Source organism: Rutidosis leptorrhynchoides, chromosome 2 (assembly GCF_046630445.1).
Source record: "Rutidosis leptorrhynchoides isolate AG116_Rl617_1_P2 chromosome 2, CSIRO_AGI_Rlap_v1, whole genome shotgun sequence".
Taxonomy (NCBI): Eukaryota; Viridiplantae; Streptophyta; class Magnoliopsida; order Asterales; family Asteraceae; genus Rutidosis; species Rutidosis leptorrhynchoides.
Window position 1 is genome coordinate 477539885 of NC_092334.1, and position 18236 is coordinate 477558120.

Below are 18236 nucleotides of genomic sequence, written 5' to 3' on the forward strand. Positions count from 1 at the left end.
TATATTTTGGAACAACCATAGACACTCTATATGTGAATGTTGGAGTTAGCTATACAGGGTTGAGGTTGATTCCAAAATATATATAGTTTGAGTTGTGATCAATACTGAGATACGTATACACTGGGTCGTGGATTGATTCAAGATAATATTTATCGATTTATTTCTGTACACCTAACTGTGGACAACTAGTTGTAGGTTACTAACGAGGACAGCTGACTTAATAAACTTAAAACATCAAAATATATTAAAAGTGTTGTAAATATATTTTGAACATACTTTGATATATATGTATATATTGTTATAGGTTCGTGAATCAACCAGTGGCCAAGTCTTACTTCCCGACGAAGTAAAAATCTGTGAAAGTGAGTTATAGTCCCACTTTTAAAATCTAATATTTTTGGGATGAGAATACATGCAGGTTTTATAAATGATTTACAAAATAGACACAAGTACGTGAAACTACATTCTATGGTTGAATTATCGAAATCGAATATGCCCCTTTTTATTAAGTCTGGTAATCTAAGAATTAGGGAACAGACACCCTAATTGACGCGAATCCTAAAGATAGATCTATTGGGCCTAACAAACCCCATCCAAAGTACCGGATGCTTTAGTACTTCGAAATTTATATCATATCCGAAGGGTGTCCCGGAATGATGGGGATATTCTTATATATATGCATCTTGTTAATGTCGGTTACCAGGTGTTCACCATATGAATGATTTTTATCTCTATGTATGGGATGTGTATTGAAATATGAAATCTTGTGGTCTATTGTTACGATTTGATATATATAGGTTAAACCTATAACTCACCAACATTTTTGTTGACGTTTAAAGCATGTTTATTCTCAGGTGAATACTAAGAGCTTCCGCTGTTGCATACTAAAATAAGGACAAGATTTGGAGTCCATGTTTGTATGATATTGTGTAAAAACTGCATTCCAGAAACTGATTTCGATGTAACATATTTGTATTGTAAACCATTATGTAATGGTCGTGTGTAAACAAGATATTTTAGATTATCATTATTTGATAATCTACGTAAAGCTTTTTAAACCTTTATTTATGAAATAAAGGTTATGGTTTGTTTTAAAAATGAATGCAGTCTTTGAAAAACGTCTCATATAGAGGTCAAAACCTCGCAACGAAATCAATTAATATGGAACGTTTTTAATCAATAAGAACGGGACATTTCAGTTGTATATACTTGTCAATAAAGTTGATATTTGTGTGAAATTGTCTATGTTGATTGGTATGACGGCTAGGTTCACGTTGGAAACGCATCGGACGGGATCTTGGTTCACGTTTGGAACGCATCAGTATCTAGAGGGTTCTCGGTTCACGAACGCATCGGGAACCATATGTGATTGTGAAATTGTATCACTTTATTGTTTTGTGATATGCAGATAATTGACTATCTTTATGGATGTTATTAACTCCTATGCACATATTGTATTCACTAAGCATTTTTGCTTACTCCGTTGTTTAACTTTTTTATAGGTTTCGGATTGAGCAAGAATGGATATGATAGATGATTAGTCGAATAATGCCTATAATGCTTTTGCAATGCGGTTAAGCTTGATTTGATGTAGATCGGACTTGTTTGTGCTTATTCTAGATGTCTTTGGTAGGTGCTTTGGGTGGGATAGTGATATCCCAAGAATCGTGCTTTGATCTTTTGATTGTCGTTTTGTCAAATTGGTCGAAATTGCCACCCAATGTTGTAACTGGTTGGTCTAATATCAAGTATTATAATTTTGATATAAACTTGTTAAAAGTTATATACATTTGAAATGAGATATGATTTGGTTGAGCCACTGGTGTCGAAATGGGTTGAAAATTGAAATGGGTCAAGGTGCAAAAATGTGGCCATATTCACTGTTTTGATCAGAACAGGATCGCATAGTGGGATCTGGGATCCCATAATGGATCTGAAAAAAAAAATCGTTTTTCGAAAATGAGTCGAGGTCGTTTTATGGAGGTACCTTAAAATGGCGTGATCCATTTACTAACTTCATGTACTTGTTCTCCTAATTCTTTCGAAAGTAGTGTTGGAAAATTTGATGAAATCTTGTGTTTTGGCCAATTTTATACATCAAGTATTATATGCTTTAGTGACATATAATGATAACTATTTAGTAAGCTTAAAAAAAAAAAGGGCATAACTAACCCTCTGGCGGTTCAACACTGTCTGATTCGATGGCTAACAACTATTTAGTGAGTTTTGTAGTCTATAACGAGGGATTTACAACGCACTAAGATGTGTTTATAATAAAATAATAGTGAATGAGATATCGAATCTCAAAGTTGATGGTTTGATGTAAGTTGGAGATGAATTGTTTTTATCCCACGTAAGAGTGTGAACAAACTTTGTTGTTGTATACAGGGCAAGGCATTGCGCTATGTTAAAATGTAGTGTTGTTTTTACCCTCCTGTAATATCTTCTACTTGTGGCATAGCGGCTCTACAGTTAACAATTTCACTATCTCCATTTACCTAGAAAACATGACATTCACAAACTAAAGTTTGTTGGTGTTAGTATAGCGAAATATAAACACATCCTTTACTTGTGGTTCGCCAACTCTTCAAATTCTCCATTTCCATTTACCTAGAAAACAACACATCTACAAACTAGTGTTCGTTGGTATTAGTGTAGCGAAACATAAACACTATGAACATTGTTTATCCGTGAGCATTGTCCGTTTCTTAGTCCCGTACCCCCCCCCCCACAAAATCAAAAAACTTGTATGCGAGAGTTTCTCTTCATACAAGTCGAATAATTCTCGAATGATATGAGTCTATGAGATGCATCATTTCCTTGTTTGTTTGACGTGTCGTTTAGTTATTTTCTTCCCTTTTATGATTGGTTGGTCTAACCAAGTGTCAACAATTAATTGATTATATATGATGATCGAGCGTAAATTCAACTATAGGGAATCAAATTAGTATTGAGTGCAATGAGGTTGATGTTGTTGATATTTTTTGGAGACTTTATGACCGTCTTCCATTCGAAATATCATTCCGAATAGTCAATCACCATGACCAGGTCTTAATCTTTTAACTAGTCCGGGCCCGGCCCGCGCGATGCGGCGGGGGCTTTCGGCATGTGTATTCATATTTTACGTAACGTTGTTTATTTACAGAAGGGAAAACGGCTCATGTCTTCAGCGCCGTTTTAGATGTCGTTGTCTTAAGCGTTTTTAAAAAGTGTCCGTTTCGAACGTAGTTAGTTTCGTTTTGTTCATAAAATTTTTTCGAGTGTAACGGTGCTGTCGGAAAAATTTAACTTGCGGCGAACAAAAAGATACGGGCTGTCGTTATGTTAAGCGTTTTATAAAAAGTGTCCGTTTCGCGTATAGTTAGTCCCGTTGGGTTCGTGAGACTTTTTCGAGTTGAACGGTGGACTCGAAAAAATTTAACTCGCACCGAGCGAGAAGATAGGGCCGGCTATAAATTCGGGGGAATTAGTTTATTTCAAGTTAATAAAATTATATGTTTGCACTTTCTACCCCTGAAAAAGTGTAAACCTGATGGGTTATTGTGTAAATTGAGCAGAAGTTGAGGGACTGATTGTAGTGTAAACGCAAAATCAAAACTACGATCCTAAACAACTAAAACTACACATGTTGGCATGACAATTACTACACATGTTGGCATGACAATTAGTATATAGGGGTTAATAATTACCTTTCACCATCTCAATTACGTATGAAGTATGAACAATCACAAGGACTTTTGCCAATATGTTCCAAAGAGCCTCAACAACCCGATTCTCCTATTTATAGTTTTTTCATAACATGATATCATGCGGATTGCACATAACATAATGCGCTGAATTAATCATATAATCATATACATACATTGCATATTGCTCATAAAATAATACGTAAAATAGGCCTTAACGTATATTTAGTCGCGTATCGCTTAATATAATTTTTATACGCGCTACTACGTATATAATGACATTACTCGCATCATTATTATGATGTCGTTTAGAGTCATTCTACGTTTAGTTTGACTGTGATGGTTGAGAATTGTATTGTTTTTTTAAGGATTTTTTTTTTTTAGTATAAATATAAATATAAATATAAATATAAATATTGTTATAAAATATCTAGATTGTGTTATAAAATATCTAGATTGGATGTTAATTTTATTATTATTATATTTCTTGCATAGTAATATTTTATACTATAAATAGACATGTATGGTAACCATTTAAGGTGTACCATTTCTCTTGAAATATCAATATCAATATTTCTTCTCTCTTTCTTCTCTTTTTTTCTCTCTTTGTTCTTATAACCATTAAAGATAGTTATAAGCCTACTGAATTATAACACGTTATCAGCACGAAGAGCTTAGTGTAATCAAAGGATATCTCAAACGATCACGAGTCACTAATCAAGGTATGAAATTATTAATAATTTTCAGACTCGGACATATCAAATTTTGGACTACTAACATTTTGAACTACTAATTTTTTATTAAGTTCTTAGTGCATTTGTATTGTTCTTATTATATGGTTGGCTCTGCCACCTAAATTATATATGGTCGACACTGTCGCCTAACTATCATTTATGTTTACTAACTTTTATTAACTTCACTAACATTTATATTTATGTTATTTAAGTTATATATGGTCGGTTATACCACCTAAATTATATTTATGTAATCTAACTTTTATTAACTTCACTAACATTTATATTTATGTTATTTAAGTTATATATGGTCGGTTATATCGCCTGAATTATATTTTCTGTAATCTAACTCCTATTAACTTCACTAACATTTATATTTATGTTATTTAAGTTATATATGGTCGGTTATACCGCCTGAATTATATTTTCTGTAATCTAACTCTTATTAACTTCACTAACATTTATATTTATGTTAATAAGACCTCATGATTGTACGCAACACGTCATTTGACAACACGGTACTTTATGTACGCAACACGTCATTTGACAACATGGTACCATGGGTCGAGATTAATTCCGATCAATACGAATACGACGGGGTCTTTATATGTTATCTAACATTTATGATTACTTATGCAATTAATCATTATTTATTTCATGCATACTAATGTTTATTCTTAAATTTATAATTTTAAAAGTTAAAATAAAAAATAGTTTGTATTTTTATTAAAAGTAAATCTTAAAAGTTAAAATAAGAAAAAGTAGTTTGTACTTTTATTAAAAGTAAATCTTAAAAGTTAAAATACAAAAAGTAGTTTGTATTTTTATTAAAAGTAAATCTTAAAAGTTAAAATAAGAAAAAGTAGTTTGTATTTTTATTAAAAGTATATCTTAAAAATTAAAGTAAGAAAAAAAAAGGGGGATGGTAAAATGGAATAGTTTTTTGTCAAAAATGAAGTATTGAAAATGAAGTGGTCTCCTTCTATAACTAAAAAAAATATATATATACTTTTATCAAATGAATTTTTTTGTGGCCGACAATTTCAAACACGAGTCCGTGTTTAGTTTATCAAGAATATCTCTTGCTTTGGTGAAAGGTCACGATCACGATATCAGGTGTTGTGAAAGAATTAAAAAATTGGTCAAGTGGCCTTTTAAAAACTAGAAAAAAAAATTTAAACAAAAAGTTTTTTTTATATATTTATAATTTACGGGTAACGTAAAAAAAAGGAAGTTTTTTTAAAAAAAAAAAAAAAACAAAGAAAGTGTTTAAATGAGTTTTACAGAAAGGGGGAAAGCAAAGTAAAAAAAAAACTTTTTTTCCAAACAAAGGTAAATGAAAGTAGGACTTAATACAAGAAAAAAGTAAACATCTCCTAGACGTGATAAAATCTATCAATGATAAGTATTAGACTTGATGAGCTAAATGTGACAAAAATGTTTCAACATGTCTTATGTTAATTTTCTAAAATAAGTTATTATTATTCCGAGTTTAACACATATACATATGTTAATTAAAAACAACCTTTTTGTTCTTATGTAGTGTTGGGTTGCAATTTTGGTTGTATGCCATAATTCCATCCAGTAGAGTGACAATAGAAAACTTTTGATGATAATCAATAAAAAACTTTTTTCCAAACTTGTCAAATGTTTTGTTAAAAACGTGGCCGTTGAAAAAAGGAGGTTGAATAATAAAACTTAAAAAACAAATTATTTTTTTAAGAGTGTGCATCAAAATGGCCCGTTTAATAATGGGGAGTAAAAATATAGTCAAATTGTTTCAACGAACAAGGGTTCAATCGGATGTCTCTTAAAAAAAATCCGCGGGTACGGGTGATGGATCCAATGGATCCGCATCCACGACCCGCGGGTGCTATCCCTAATTGTGACAAGTACAAATCAACTAAAAGTCTAAAAAATAAATGCTCTTATAGGGACCAAATGTTCACAATAATTGCCTAAGCTAGATATGAAACAAATAGTTCATAAAAAAAAAAAAGGTCGTTGTGCGTTTTCGGGATGATAGCCGAAATACACTTACAAAAGTAGGTCAGCCGTCAATTCTTTATGGCCATATCAACGTAGATCAATAAAATCATTTATGGTTTTGATAAAAGATTAATTAAAAATTAATTGTTTTTTGGTCTTGGATTCTCGGTAACAAAACCAAAGGTTGTTTTTGGTTGCCACAACAAACAAGACAGAGGTTGTTGACTTTTGTTGTTAAACATGGCACAAGTGAACAATAACAATAGATTATTGTTTTTGAAAAGAATAATGATGCGTTAATTTTATTGTATAAAATAAAATTAAAGAAAATGGTTTTCATTGATGACTATGAACAAACGCAAACAAAGTGTTTGTGGTATTTGGTGATTAAAAAAAAAGTGCATCTAAAGCTTCTACTGAAAATAATATGCATCTAAAGCTTCTACTGAAAATTAATGTGCAAGGTACAACGTATAACTATATGGTCAAATTCATTTGAGCCTTCGGAGTCACAAGTATATGATGTATATATATTTTACTCAATTAACAAAATAGTAAATCTAAATTAATTCATATGAATAGTAAAACGAAATTAATTAATTTACTATTCACATAAAAAAGCGCATATGATAAAAAGCGCATCGCATATGATAAGCGCATATGATAAAAAGCGAATATGATGAAAAGCACAACGCATATGATGAAAATCGCATATGATTAAAAGCGCATATGGTGAAAAACACAGCGCATATGATTAAAAGCGTATATGGTGAAAAGGATATATGATAAAAAAAAACACATATGGTGATTTATAAAATAAAAAAAAAAAAAAAAACACATATGGTGATTAATGGAAAGCACATATGGTGATTAATGAAAAGTATATTGTGAAAAAGAATCACAAATGTTTCTTGAAAGAATTCAAGGTAAGATATATGAACCAATTCATCCATCATGTGAACCATTTTGATATTTCATGGTTCTAATAGACGCATCTAGCGGATGGTCTCATATTTGTATGTTATCAAGCCGTAATATGGCATTTGCAAAGTTTCTTGCACAAATTATTAAATTGAGAACACATTATTCTGATTACACCATTAAAAGGATGAGACTTGATAATGCTGGTGAGTTAACATCTCAAGCATTTAATGATCATTATATATCTACAGGGATTGTTGTTGAACATCCAGTTGCTCATGTGCATACACAAAATTGGTTTAGCTGAATCAATAGATAAACGCTTACAGCTAATAACTAGACAATTGATAATGAGTACAAATCTCTCAATATTTATATGTGGACATGTAAATTTACATGCTGCGACATTAATTCGCATTATACCATGTGGAAGTCGTAAATATTTTCACTTAATACTTGATTTTGGCCAAGAGCCAAATATTTTCTACCTTAAAACATTGGTTGTGCAGTGTATGTTCCAATTGTATCACCACAACACAATAAAATGGTTCTTCAAAGAAAGATGATAATATATTTTGGATATAAAATATCTTCAATCATAAGATATATTGAACCCATGATGGGTGATGTTTTTACAGCACGTTTTGCTGATTGTCATTTTAATAAAACATTGTTCCCTAGATTAGGGGGAGAAATAAAAATAAAAAATAAAATGATGCTTCATGATGTGAACATCAATTAAGGTATATTGAACTCGCACAAAAGAATGTGAAACGAAAGTTCAAAAATAATGCATATGCAAGAACTTGCAAATTAATTACTTTATGCATTTACAGATATAAAAAAGTGACTAAATCATATATACCAGCGATAAATGCTCCAGCTCGAACTGAAATTCCAAAAGCTGGCAATAATGTCACTGTTGAGTCTTTGCCACGCATCAAACGTGGAAGATCAATTGGTTCCGAAGATAAAAATCCTCGAAAAAGAAAATCAGCTGATAATGAGGTAAGAGAAAGTGTTCAAGAAGAACCACAAATCAATATTCCTTCTGCAGAGGATATTGATAAATGTAAATACTAAAATTGCGATAAATTATGCAATATTATGGAACCGAAATGAAACTAAAATCTCTATGAGATATTTTCATATAATGTTACAATGACATCATGAATAAAGATGATGATCTGGAACTAAAATCTGTCATTGAATATACAAAATGAACATGATTGAGCTCAATGGAAAGGAGCAATAAGAGCTGAATTAGAATCGCTCGATAAAAGAAAAGTTTTCGGATCAATCGTTATCACTTTTAAAGATGTGAAGCGTATGGGATACAAATGAATTTTTATCCGAAAAGAAATGTGCAAATGAAGTTACAAGGCAAAACTAGACTTGTAACTCAATATTTCCCACAAAGACCAGAAATGAATTAGGAGGAAAAATTATCCTCCTGTAATGGATACAATTACTTATTAGATACTTAATCAACCTGGTAGTTATTTAAATGCATCCCATGAATGTTGTTACTACTTATCTGTATGGATCACTTAATAGTGATATATATGAATATACCTAAAGGGTTAAGGTATCATAAGCATCTAATGTAAAACCCAAGGGAATATATTCCATTAAATCACAAAGATTTCTAAGTGGGTTTATATAAACGGGACGTATGTGGTATAACCGATTAAATGACTACTTGATAAGAAAAAGGGTATACATATAAACTTATTTTGCACGTATGTTTTATAAAAACAATGTTCGGATATGTGATCGTAGTTGTTTATGTCAATGTTCTTAACATCATATGAACAAATAAAGAGATCTATGAAATCATTCAACTTCTAAAGAATTATTTTGAAATAAAAAATCTTGAAAAAACCAAGTATTGCCTTGGATTGTAAATTGAGCATATGCCTAATGGTCTACTTGTACATCAAACAACTTATACTGAAAAGATTTTAAAACATTTTTTTTTAAAGATAAAGCCAATTGGTTGTTAGATCACTCAATATTGACACTGATCCATTTCATCCCCGTGAAGATCATGAAGATATTAACGGATCAGAAGTTCCATATATTAGTGCAATTGGGACTGTTATGTATCTTACAAATTGTACAAGACCTGACATTTTTTTGCAGTTAATTTGTTGACAAGGTTCAACTCAGCCCTTACAAAAAGACATTGGAATGGGATAAACACATATTTTGATACCCTTGAGAAACTGCTAATTTAAAATTATTTTATTCTAACGTTTCAAAACAAGATTTGGTTGATTATGTATATGCAGGTCATTCATCAAATCCTCATAAAGATAAATCTCAAACTCGATATGTATTCCTAAATGGAGGTACCACAAAAATCATGGCGTTCTTAAAACAAACACTTGTTGCAACATAATCAGATCATGACGAAGTGATTGCATTATATGAAACTACTCGAAAATGTGTTTGGTTGAGATCAATGACACAAATCATTATTGATTCTTGTGGACTAGAACGCTATAAAAGACTAACAACTATCTTCACCAACAACTATATATGAAGATAATGCAGCTTGCATAATACAAATGAAAGAAGAGTATCAAAAGTGACTGAACAAAATATAAATACTGACGAGGCGCCAAAGCCATAGACAGTCTTAACGGTCATAAGTTTGATGGAAAAGAATGGTATGTTGGTAAGGCTCAGAAAAGACTACAAAGGAATAGGAATTGAAACAAGGGTTTGAGCAAACCATGAAGGAGACTGTAGACAAATCACAAGGGCTAAACTTGTACATAAAAGATTTAGATGATACAGTTTCAGATGAAAACCTCAGATTCTTCTCATATACTCAAGATCTCGTAAAAGACAACCAGATTAAAATGAGATACGTTCAATCAACAACTCTGCTGATCTTTATACCAAAGCACTGCCAACTGCTATTTTCAGAACACACGTTCATAATATTGGCATGAGACATGTTCAGAAGATGTAACAACTCAGGCGTTGCCTATTTGAGGGGGAGTCAACTCTATGCTGCACTCTTTTTCCCTTAGCTAAAGTTTTATCCCAATGGGTTTTCTTTAGCAAGGTTTTTTAACGAGGCAGTAATAGTTATTCTCTAATAAAATTGTCATCCAAGGGGAGTGTTATAAAATATCTAGATTGTGTTATAAAATATCTAGATTGAATGTTAATTTTATTATTATTATATTTCTTGCATAGTAATATTTTATACTATAAATAGACATGTATGGTAACCATTTAAGGTGTACCATTTCTCTTGAAATATCAATATCAATATTTCTTCTCTCTTTCTTCTCTTTTTCTCTCTCTTTGTTCTTATAACCATTAAAGATAGTTATAAGCCTACTGAATTATAACAAATATAAATATAAATATAAATATAAATATAAAATAAATAAAGTTTCATTGTGCAAAACACGTGATTAAATTAACGAAGTTAACCCCCTCTCCAAACATTTAGGCTATTCCGTTAGCCACCTCGCATCCTGCAAAACACCGCTGTCGCTTTCCTTTTCCCCCATTCATTCTAAAAAAAATCTCGATCCGTTTGTAATCCGTCAAATTAGGGTTTCTACTTTCCATTCACCAAAAGCTCCGTTTAAATCCGTACAGTTTCTTCTCTCAAATCTCGCTTGTGTTGGATCGAATCTGTTCAATATGAAGCTCACCGTTAAAACTCTCAAAGGTAGTCACTTCGAAATTAGGGTTCAACCTTCCGACACTGTAAGTTCCTCACATGTTCTTTTCAATCATTTTCTAATAATTTTAAGCAAATTACTGATTTTGTTGTGTTTATATAATTCCTGTATATGTTAAATTTACACCTCGTATATTTTCGTTGTAAATCTGATACATATTGTGGGTGAATCACATATTTATATTAATTTATTATTATGTGTATAAGGTTTCAGTAGCTAGTGGAGTAATTATTTTTATTTATATTTTCATAGTAATAGCATTAATAATCGTAATTGAAGTAATTTGGATTAAGTTAGATAATTTATGTCTGTCAGGATATTATTTATTGACTCAATGTGAACTTATAGGCATAGATGATGAATTGGCCAAGTATATATAGTAAGTGGAAAATGGATTTTGCTTTGATGACTAATGGCTGTAGCTAATTTAGTTGATAGCCGATGAACTTATATTGATAGTTTTTATGTTTATGTAATGCTGTAATTAAGTAATTAACTAATATAGTGATATGAAACTTAATATGAGACTAGATTATGGCAGTCAAAAAAAATATTGAAGATGTACAAGGAAAAGATAATTATCCGTGTGGGCAGCAATTATTGATTCACAATGGTAAGGTTTTGAAAGACGAAACTACTTTGGCGGATAACAAAGTCTCCGAGGAAGGTTTTCTTGTTGTCATGCTTAGCAAGGTAACTCCACACATACAATTAAAAATCTCGTCATCCTGTATTTATGTTACATGTCTGATCTTTATTATTTGTTTACTTTCAGAGTAAGAGTTCTGGCTCAGGGGGGACCTCATCTGCTCTGGTAATGTTATGTTGATTGTGCTATTAGGTTATGTATGATCACCACTTACACTTTATGATTAAGTAGTCTTATTTTGTATGTTACGATATACAACCAGACACCATCAACGACTACACCGGCTTCTAATCCTACAACTGAAGCTCCGTCCCAGCCGCAGTGAGTTCCAACGACCACTTCATGTTCATATTTATGAATACTAGTTTTATGAACTTTTAATATTTACACAATTGTGTGCGTTCTAGGGCTTCTAAAACTAGCACATCGTCTTCTGTCCCAGAAACAACAACAGCAACGGCAACGGGGCTTGAAACTGCAACTGTAGCTGCACCGTATGAACTCTTGTTTAAACTTTTTAGTAATTCATTTTAATTCAGTTGGATCCATATGATGCAATCGTGTTGGCAATTTTCGATACTAAAGATGGCAATTTTGACCCATTACTTACAGATCGTGCGGTTTTTAGTTGTAATCTTTCTCAAACGATTCGAATAGAAATAAGTTGACAATCGAATGAGTGCAACGTGTTGAGAGTCGCTCAAAGTCTTCTTTTGATGCATACAATCTTCTAAGTCAGTTTATTCAGTTAGGTTGTGTTTGACGTACAAGCTTCTAGGAGCTTATGGGAGCTTTTGCGTATTTTTTTTCTTCATAAACTCGAGCTTCTAGCCTTGTTTGGTTGACAAAATTCTAAGAGTTTATGAACAAAACAAGCTCCAGAAAAAGAAGCTAGTTGAACTAGCTTATAAAATAAGCTCCTAGCTAAAGAAATGAGAAATTACACTAAAAATTTGTTTATCATTGTAGTACTATTGTTTCTGTAATTATAATTATGACACTAAAAATTTGCACTTTATTTTAATGGACACATTATAATTATAATTTTATGAAAAAATTTGTCATCTGTAATCAGAAGTCTAAGCCGTGTAACACAAAGTTCACTAGGAGTTAACATGTTAACTTTTTGCAGTGCTAATTCTGATACATATGGTCAAGCTGCTTCCAATGTGGTTACGAGTAATAGCATCGAGCAGACTATTCAGCACATAATGGATATAGGTGGTGGCAGTTGGGACAAGGAAACTGTTACTCGTGCCCTTCAAGCTGCTTATAACAATCCAGAACGAGCAATCGATTACTTGTATTCTGTATGTTTCTCAGTTATCTTCTTCTCATATCCTTTAAAATTTTAAGTTTTAGACACTAACCGTAGCCCATTTTTTCCAGGGTATTCCTGATACAGTAGAAGTTGCAGTCCCAGTGACTCAAAACCCTGCAACTCAAGCTGCTACTGGAACTGCTATTGGTGCTGCGCCTTTATCTGGGGGACCCAATGCTTCACCCTTGAACTTGTTTCCTCAGGTAGGTTACTAATTATTTAAATTAGTATCTCCTAGAGGTGTCAATTTGAACCCATTCAGACGTGAATGGACCGATTGGGTTATGCATATTAGCTAGAAAAGAATTCAGTTGAAAGTTGCCAAGTTGTAATAAGTAGAAATTTTGGACGGAATTTGTCTCAGTCATCCAAACCTGATCTTACTAAGAAAGTACTCATTTTGACCATCAGCTCAACCTTCCCATTTTGCCGCCTCTAGTTTTTTCCCTTCATTGTTGTACTAGATGCAGACAATATCTTCATTGGATTTTGTGCAGGAAATACCTTCTGGTGCTGCAGGAGGCAATATTGGATCCCTTGACTTCCTTAGAAATAATCAACAGGTGATCATCATGATTGAATAGTTTTGTATAATGTATAGTCAAACCTTGTTCTGTTTTTTTAGACTTCTTTATTTTATATAAAATATGTCTGAACTTTAATTATGCATTTCAGTTCCAAGCATTGCGATCGATGGTACAATCAAATCCACAAATACTACAGGTACATATGCATGTGGTATTTTTTTCTATATTGATATTTGATAATATATGCCTTTTGTGATACACTGTATAAAGCAGCTGGCATTGTGTACAGCCCATGCTTCAGGAGCTAGGAAAGCAAAATCCTCAGCTTTTAGGACTAATACAGGAAAACCATGCCGAGTTCCTTCAACTGATTAATGAACCCGTAGATGCTTCTGAAGGGTGAGTAACCCTCATGCACATTCTGGTGATTATATCGTAGATACCATGTTTCTGTGAGCTTGCTTTTTTATTTTCTGTATCTCAGATCGTATTCCGTCTCTTTTCACCCATTATCTTATACAGTATATATATATATATATATATATATATATATATATATATATATATATATACACATCTCAGATCGTATTCCGTCTCTTTTCACCCATTATCTTATACAGTATATATATATATATATATATATATATATATATATATATATATATATATATATATATATATATATATAGGGGCAGGATCAATGGGGAAGTAACCAATCGGGGGGAAGCAAATTTTTTTTTTTTTTTTTTTCGTTTTTTTTGAATTTTTTTTTTCCGGCATCAAGATCACACGAAAATATGAACATTTAGAAGAGACACTTCGTGATGAATGTTATTATTTAGGCGGGAAAACGATCGACAAAAATAACATTCAAGATAATATTGTTCGTGAAGAATATGAACGTTTTTTCTTCATGTTTTGTGAAGTAAAATTTAGCCCGATTTAGAGTTTAGGGTTTAGGGTTTGGTGTTTTGGGTTTATGGAATAAACCCAAAACACCAAACCCCCAAACCCTAAACCCTAAACCCTAAACTCTAAACCGTTCGTGTTAAAAACTCAATCTAAATCCTAAATCTAAACCCTAAATCTAAACCCTAAACCCTAAATTTCTAAACCCTAATATCTAAACCCTAATATCTAAACCGCAATAGCTAAAACCTCAAAATACGCTCAAAAAACACGATAATTGTTATATATTACTTCTTCGAACGTTTTCCCGCCAAAATAAAAACATTTATCACAAAGTGTCTCTACTAAATGTTCATATTTTCATCTCATCTATAATGTTCGTGAACAAAGTTTTTTCAAAAAACGAAAAAAAAAAAAAAAAAGTTTTTGCTTCCCCCGAATGGTTACTTCCCTCTTGATCCTACCACTATATATATATATATATATATATATATATATATATATATATATATATATATATATATATATATATTATACGGAGTATGTTTTTTTACGGAGTTCATCTTGTAATCTATGGGTTGGTTTATATTATAATACTTCCGCTTATAGGTGACGAAATTAGGGGTTTGGGCAGTTTGGTTAACGGCTCAAAACATGTTTGGAATGAATAGGGTCATTTTGAATACAACTCGAAATGGATAGGGTACAGTTGGCCGCAGACACTTTTTTGTTCATTATTCACAATTTTTGTTATAACTGGTCCATGCTTATACAAACACGATATCATTACAATAGTAGTAATACTCAAACTTTATTTATATTGAAATATGATTTAGGAGATCTAATCCAATGAACTTGTAGACTTTAGGCGACATTCAACCAACTCACTTGATTTGGTTTTCATTAGCTAAGTGTTTTCATCAACCTATTTTATCTGATGACTAGATGTGTTGCTATTGCCTTATCACAATTACTGTTACACATCCGACTTTTCCGTGAGACGAGATGTTTGAATATGTGACTGATATCTATTATGTTTTTTAACCGTCATTCATTCTTATAGGGATCTGTTTGATCAAGGAGATCAGGAGATGCCTCATGCTATTAGTGTTACTCCAGAAGAACAACAGGCCATTGAACGGGTATGATCACCTTTAATATTTTTTTATTTGGTAGCATACCAGTCGGTATATTTATTTTCAGACCCGAGTTATCTGAGCTAACTAGTTGGTTATTTTACTCTTAGCTTGAGGCAATGGGTTTTGAGAGAACCCTTGTCATCGAGGCCTTTCTAGCCTGTGATCGTAATGAAGAATTGGCAGCCAACTTTTTATTGGAAAATGCTGCTGATTATGAGGACTAAATACAAGGCATTCATGAATCTTGAAAGGTTGATATCCAGCACCTTTAAACATAATTATTTCTATATATTTGCTTGAAGTTACAGTTGGCATTGTGGCAAAGTGGTTTGTTGATCGGGTTGGGTAAGGCCATAACAATCAAGGTGGGTCCCAATCCTGGTCTCGCCAATGGATAAATAACTTGTTATATAATTTGTAAATTTTTCTATTGACTCGAGACTATATTAATCCAAAACTCTCAAATATAACTACACAGTTTTATTAATTTTAGCTACAAGAATGTAATGCGTTCAGGGTTTTTTCAATAAAAAATACATTGCCAACGAATTTTACATTTTGATGTATTTTTTTTTACTAATTTTTGGAAATTTGGGTTAAAAAAGTCATCTTTACTTGAACTTTTTACTTATTATAAAAAGTGGAATGACACCTACAGCAATACGAGTTCTTTTCTAGATCCATATTTGACAGAACTGTTAGCATGACGTATTTCAAATTTATCAGGTGATATTTTGACTTGGAAGGCGAACCTGGTAATTTGGAGGTTTTGTGAAAGCAGTAGATTCATTTTAGGTGTGATTTATACAGGCTGGACTTCAATTGTATTGTCAATGGTACTGAGGCCTTGTTTTCCTTATATTAATGCACTTGTTTTTATTTATTTGACACATCACCCAAATGTGAAGGGATAAAGATGATTTTGTTATGCACTCGACAAGGCATGTTATTAGTCTTCGTGTCTGACCAGTTTGATAATACTGCTAATGTCCAAACTTCCATTTTTTTTACATTTTCGGTTCCGTTGACTAGTGTGGCGCAGGTAACAAGAGTTGAATTTGCAACCGAGTGTTTGTGAATGAATCATGTGCTATAGTTTTGGTCGGTTGTCACTTGTCCCATCTTCATTTTGGTACGATCCTTTCCATTCATCCTTCAATTGTTGCATCAATATTAAGTTCGTAATATATTGAAACTGGAAAGGCTACATTCAATGTTTAGATATTAGTTTTTTCAACTTATAAACAAAGGGTGTTTTGAAGCTTAATAAAAATCGATTCAGTGTATGAAAACCTATACTATCAATTTTAATGAATTACTTGTCATCATCATACCCAACATATTAACCGTATCAATGCATTGTGTCTCTTTATTAATTCCCAAACATCCAATCACTCATCCACACCTTGGGGTGAAAATTTTATAATATTTACAAATCTAAATTACTAATTTAGCTTTTTATGTTAATATGGTACACGAAGATTACCTTTTAGCCTTCATGCGATGTTGTTATGGTTCAGGTCGGGTCGTGCTGACCCAAAAAAAAAAAAAAAAAAAAAAAAAAAAAAAACTTCTCCATAGATGATAGGAATTTAATAATAAAATACTGATTATACTATTTCAGTGACAAGTAACTGTATTTTATTTATTAAGACAATGTATGAAGGTTAATGAATTTCACTTTACGAGTTTACAGGATCAAGTGTGTCCTCTGTATCTACATCTTATTCATACCGTTGGAGAACATCTAAACCAACTACTTTACTTAGATATGTTTTTAAGCTATTTGGGCTGTATTACCTTATTTAATCTGTTTTGTAAAATATAATGCATATTCAGAATCAAGAATGTTTCTCAAAAATGCTTCCTAAAATAAAACTAAAAATTTCAAGTTGCAAAAACACACTGCTTTCGGAATTGTATAGAACACCATTAAATAAAACTCACTGATTTTTAAAGTGTTACTCCATACTAGAAATTGTATGGAACACCACTAAATTTAGCTATAGGACTTTATATGTTTTTAAAATTCATGGTTTTTTCAAGGTAAACAACCAATCTTTGAATATATATATATATATATATATATATATATATATATATATATATATATATATATATATATATATATATATATATATATATATATATATATATATATATATATATATATATATATATACAGGAAATACCACTCAATTATGTAGAACCCCTTGACATTTCGATGCTAGAATCGTCACTATCACATAGTAAATCAGAATAAGATGAAGATAGTTATAATGATGGTAATGTGTGTGTGTGTGTTTTATAAATTATAAGCTAAGCTTGTATAAAATGTGGCAAGGAAACATAATTTTTTGAAAATGGTCAACGATCAGAATTTGTCAAGAACATAGCTTCTAAAGTAACCAAGACTCGAAATAGTAATTGTTTATCTTTAATTGGTTGACAATGCTTAAGGAGGTGTTCTATGTATGTATGGATGTTAGTTACTATTTGATACTAGTGACAATTTTTACCCGTATAAATACACGAGTTGATGAGTATATTTCTTGTTAGTTTACTAAGAAGGTAAACTGAAAATATGATTTTATTCCTGACCCATGCCATGCAAACTTGTTTTTTTTATTATTAATTTTATAAAAAAA

At 31.7% G+C, this 18236-nt stretch overlaps 1 protein-coding gene across 1 annotated transcript; it reads left to right on the forward strand.

Annotated features, from left to right (window-relative positions):
• Window positions 1-10818: 10818 nt before the first annotated feature.
• On the forward strand, window positions 10819-16864 carry LOC139892609 (ubiquitin receptor RAD23b-like). Its single transcript, XM_071875716.1, has 13 exons — window positions 10819-11068; window positions 11575-11736; window positions 11819-11857; window positions 11955-12013; window positions 12100-12186; window positions 12825-13002; window positions 13082-13216; window positions 13511-13576; window positions 13689-13736; window positions 13830-13939; window positions 15513-15591; window positions 15696-15839; window positions 16315-16864. Exons 1-12 carry the CDS (start codon window positions 11003-11005, stop codon window positions 15810-15812), a joined length of 1146 nt encoding a protein of 381 aa, XP_071731817.1. The 5' UTR covers window positions 10819-11002; the 3' UTR covers window positions 15813-15839; window positions 16315-16864.
• Window positions 16865-18236: the final 1372 nt, after the last annotated feature.

What these genes read in the sequence shown, in the direction of transcription:
- LOC139892609 (XM_071875716.1), top strand. Translation starts at nt 11,003, where the DNA reads ATGAAGCTCACCGTTAAAACTCTCAAAGGTAGTCACTTCGAAATTAGG. An exon ending in CCTTGAACTTGTTTCCTCAG is followed by an intron (nt 13,217 to 13,510) that starts GTAGGTTACTAA and finishes GATTTTGTGCAG; the next exon opens with GAAATACCTTCTGGTGCTGC. An exon ending in TCCTTAGAAATAATCAACAG is followed by an intron (nt 13,577 to 13,688) that starts GTGATCATCATG and finishes TATGCATTTCAG; the next exon opens with TTCCAAGCATTGCGATCGAT.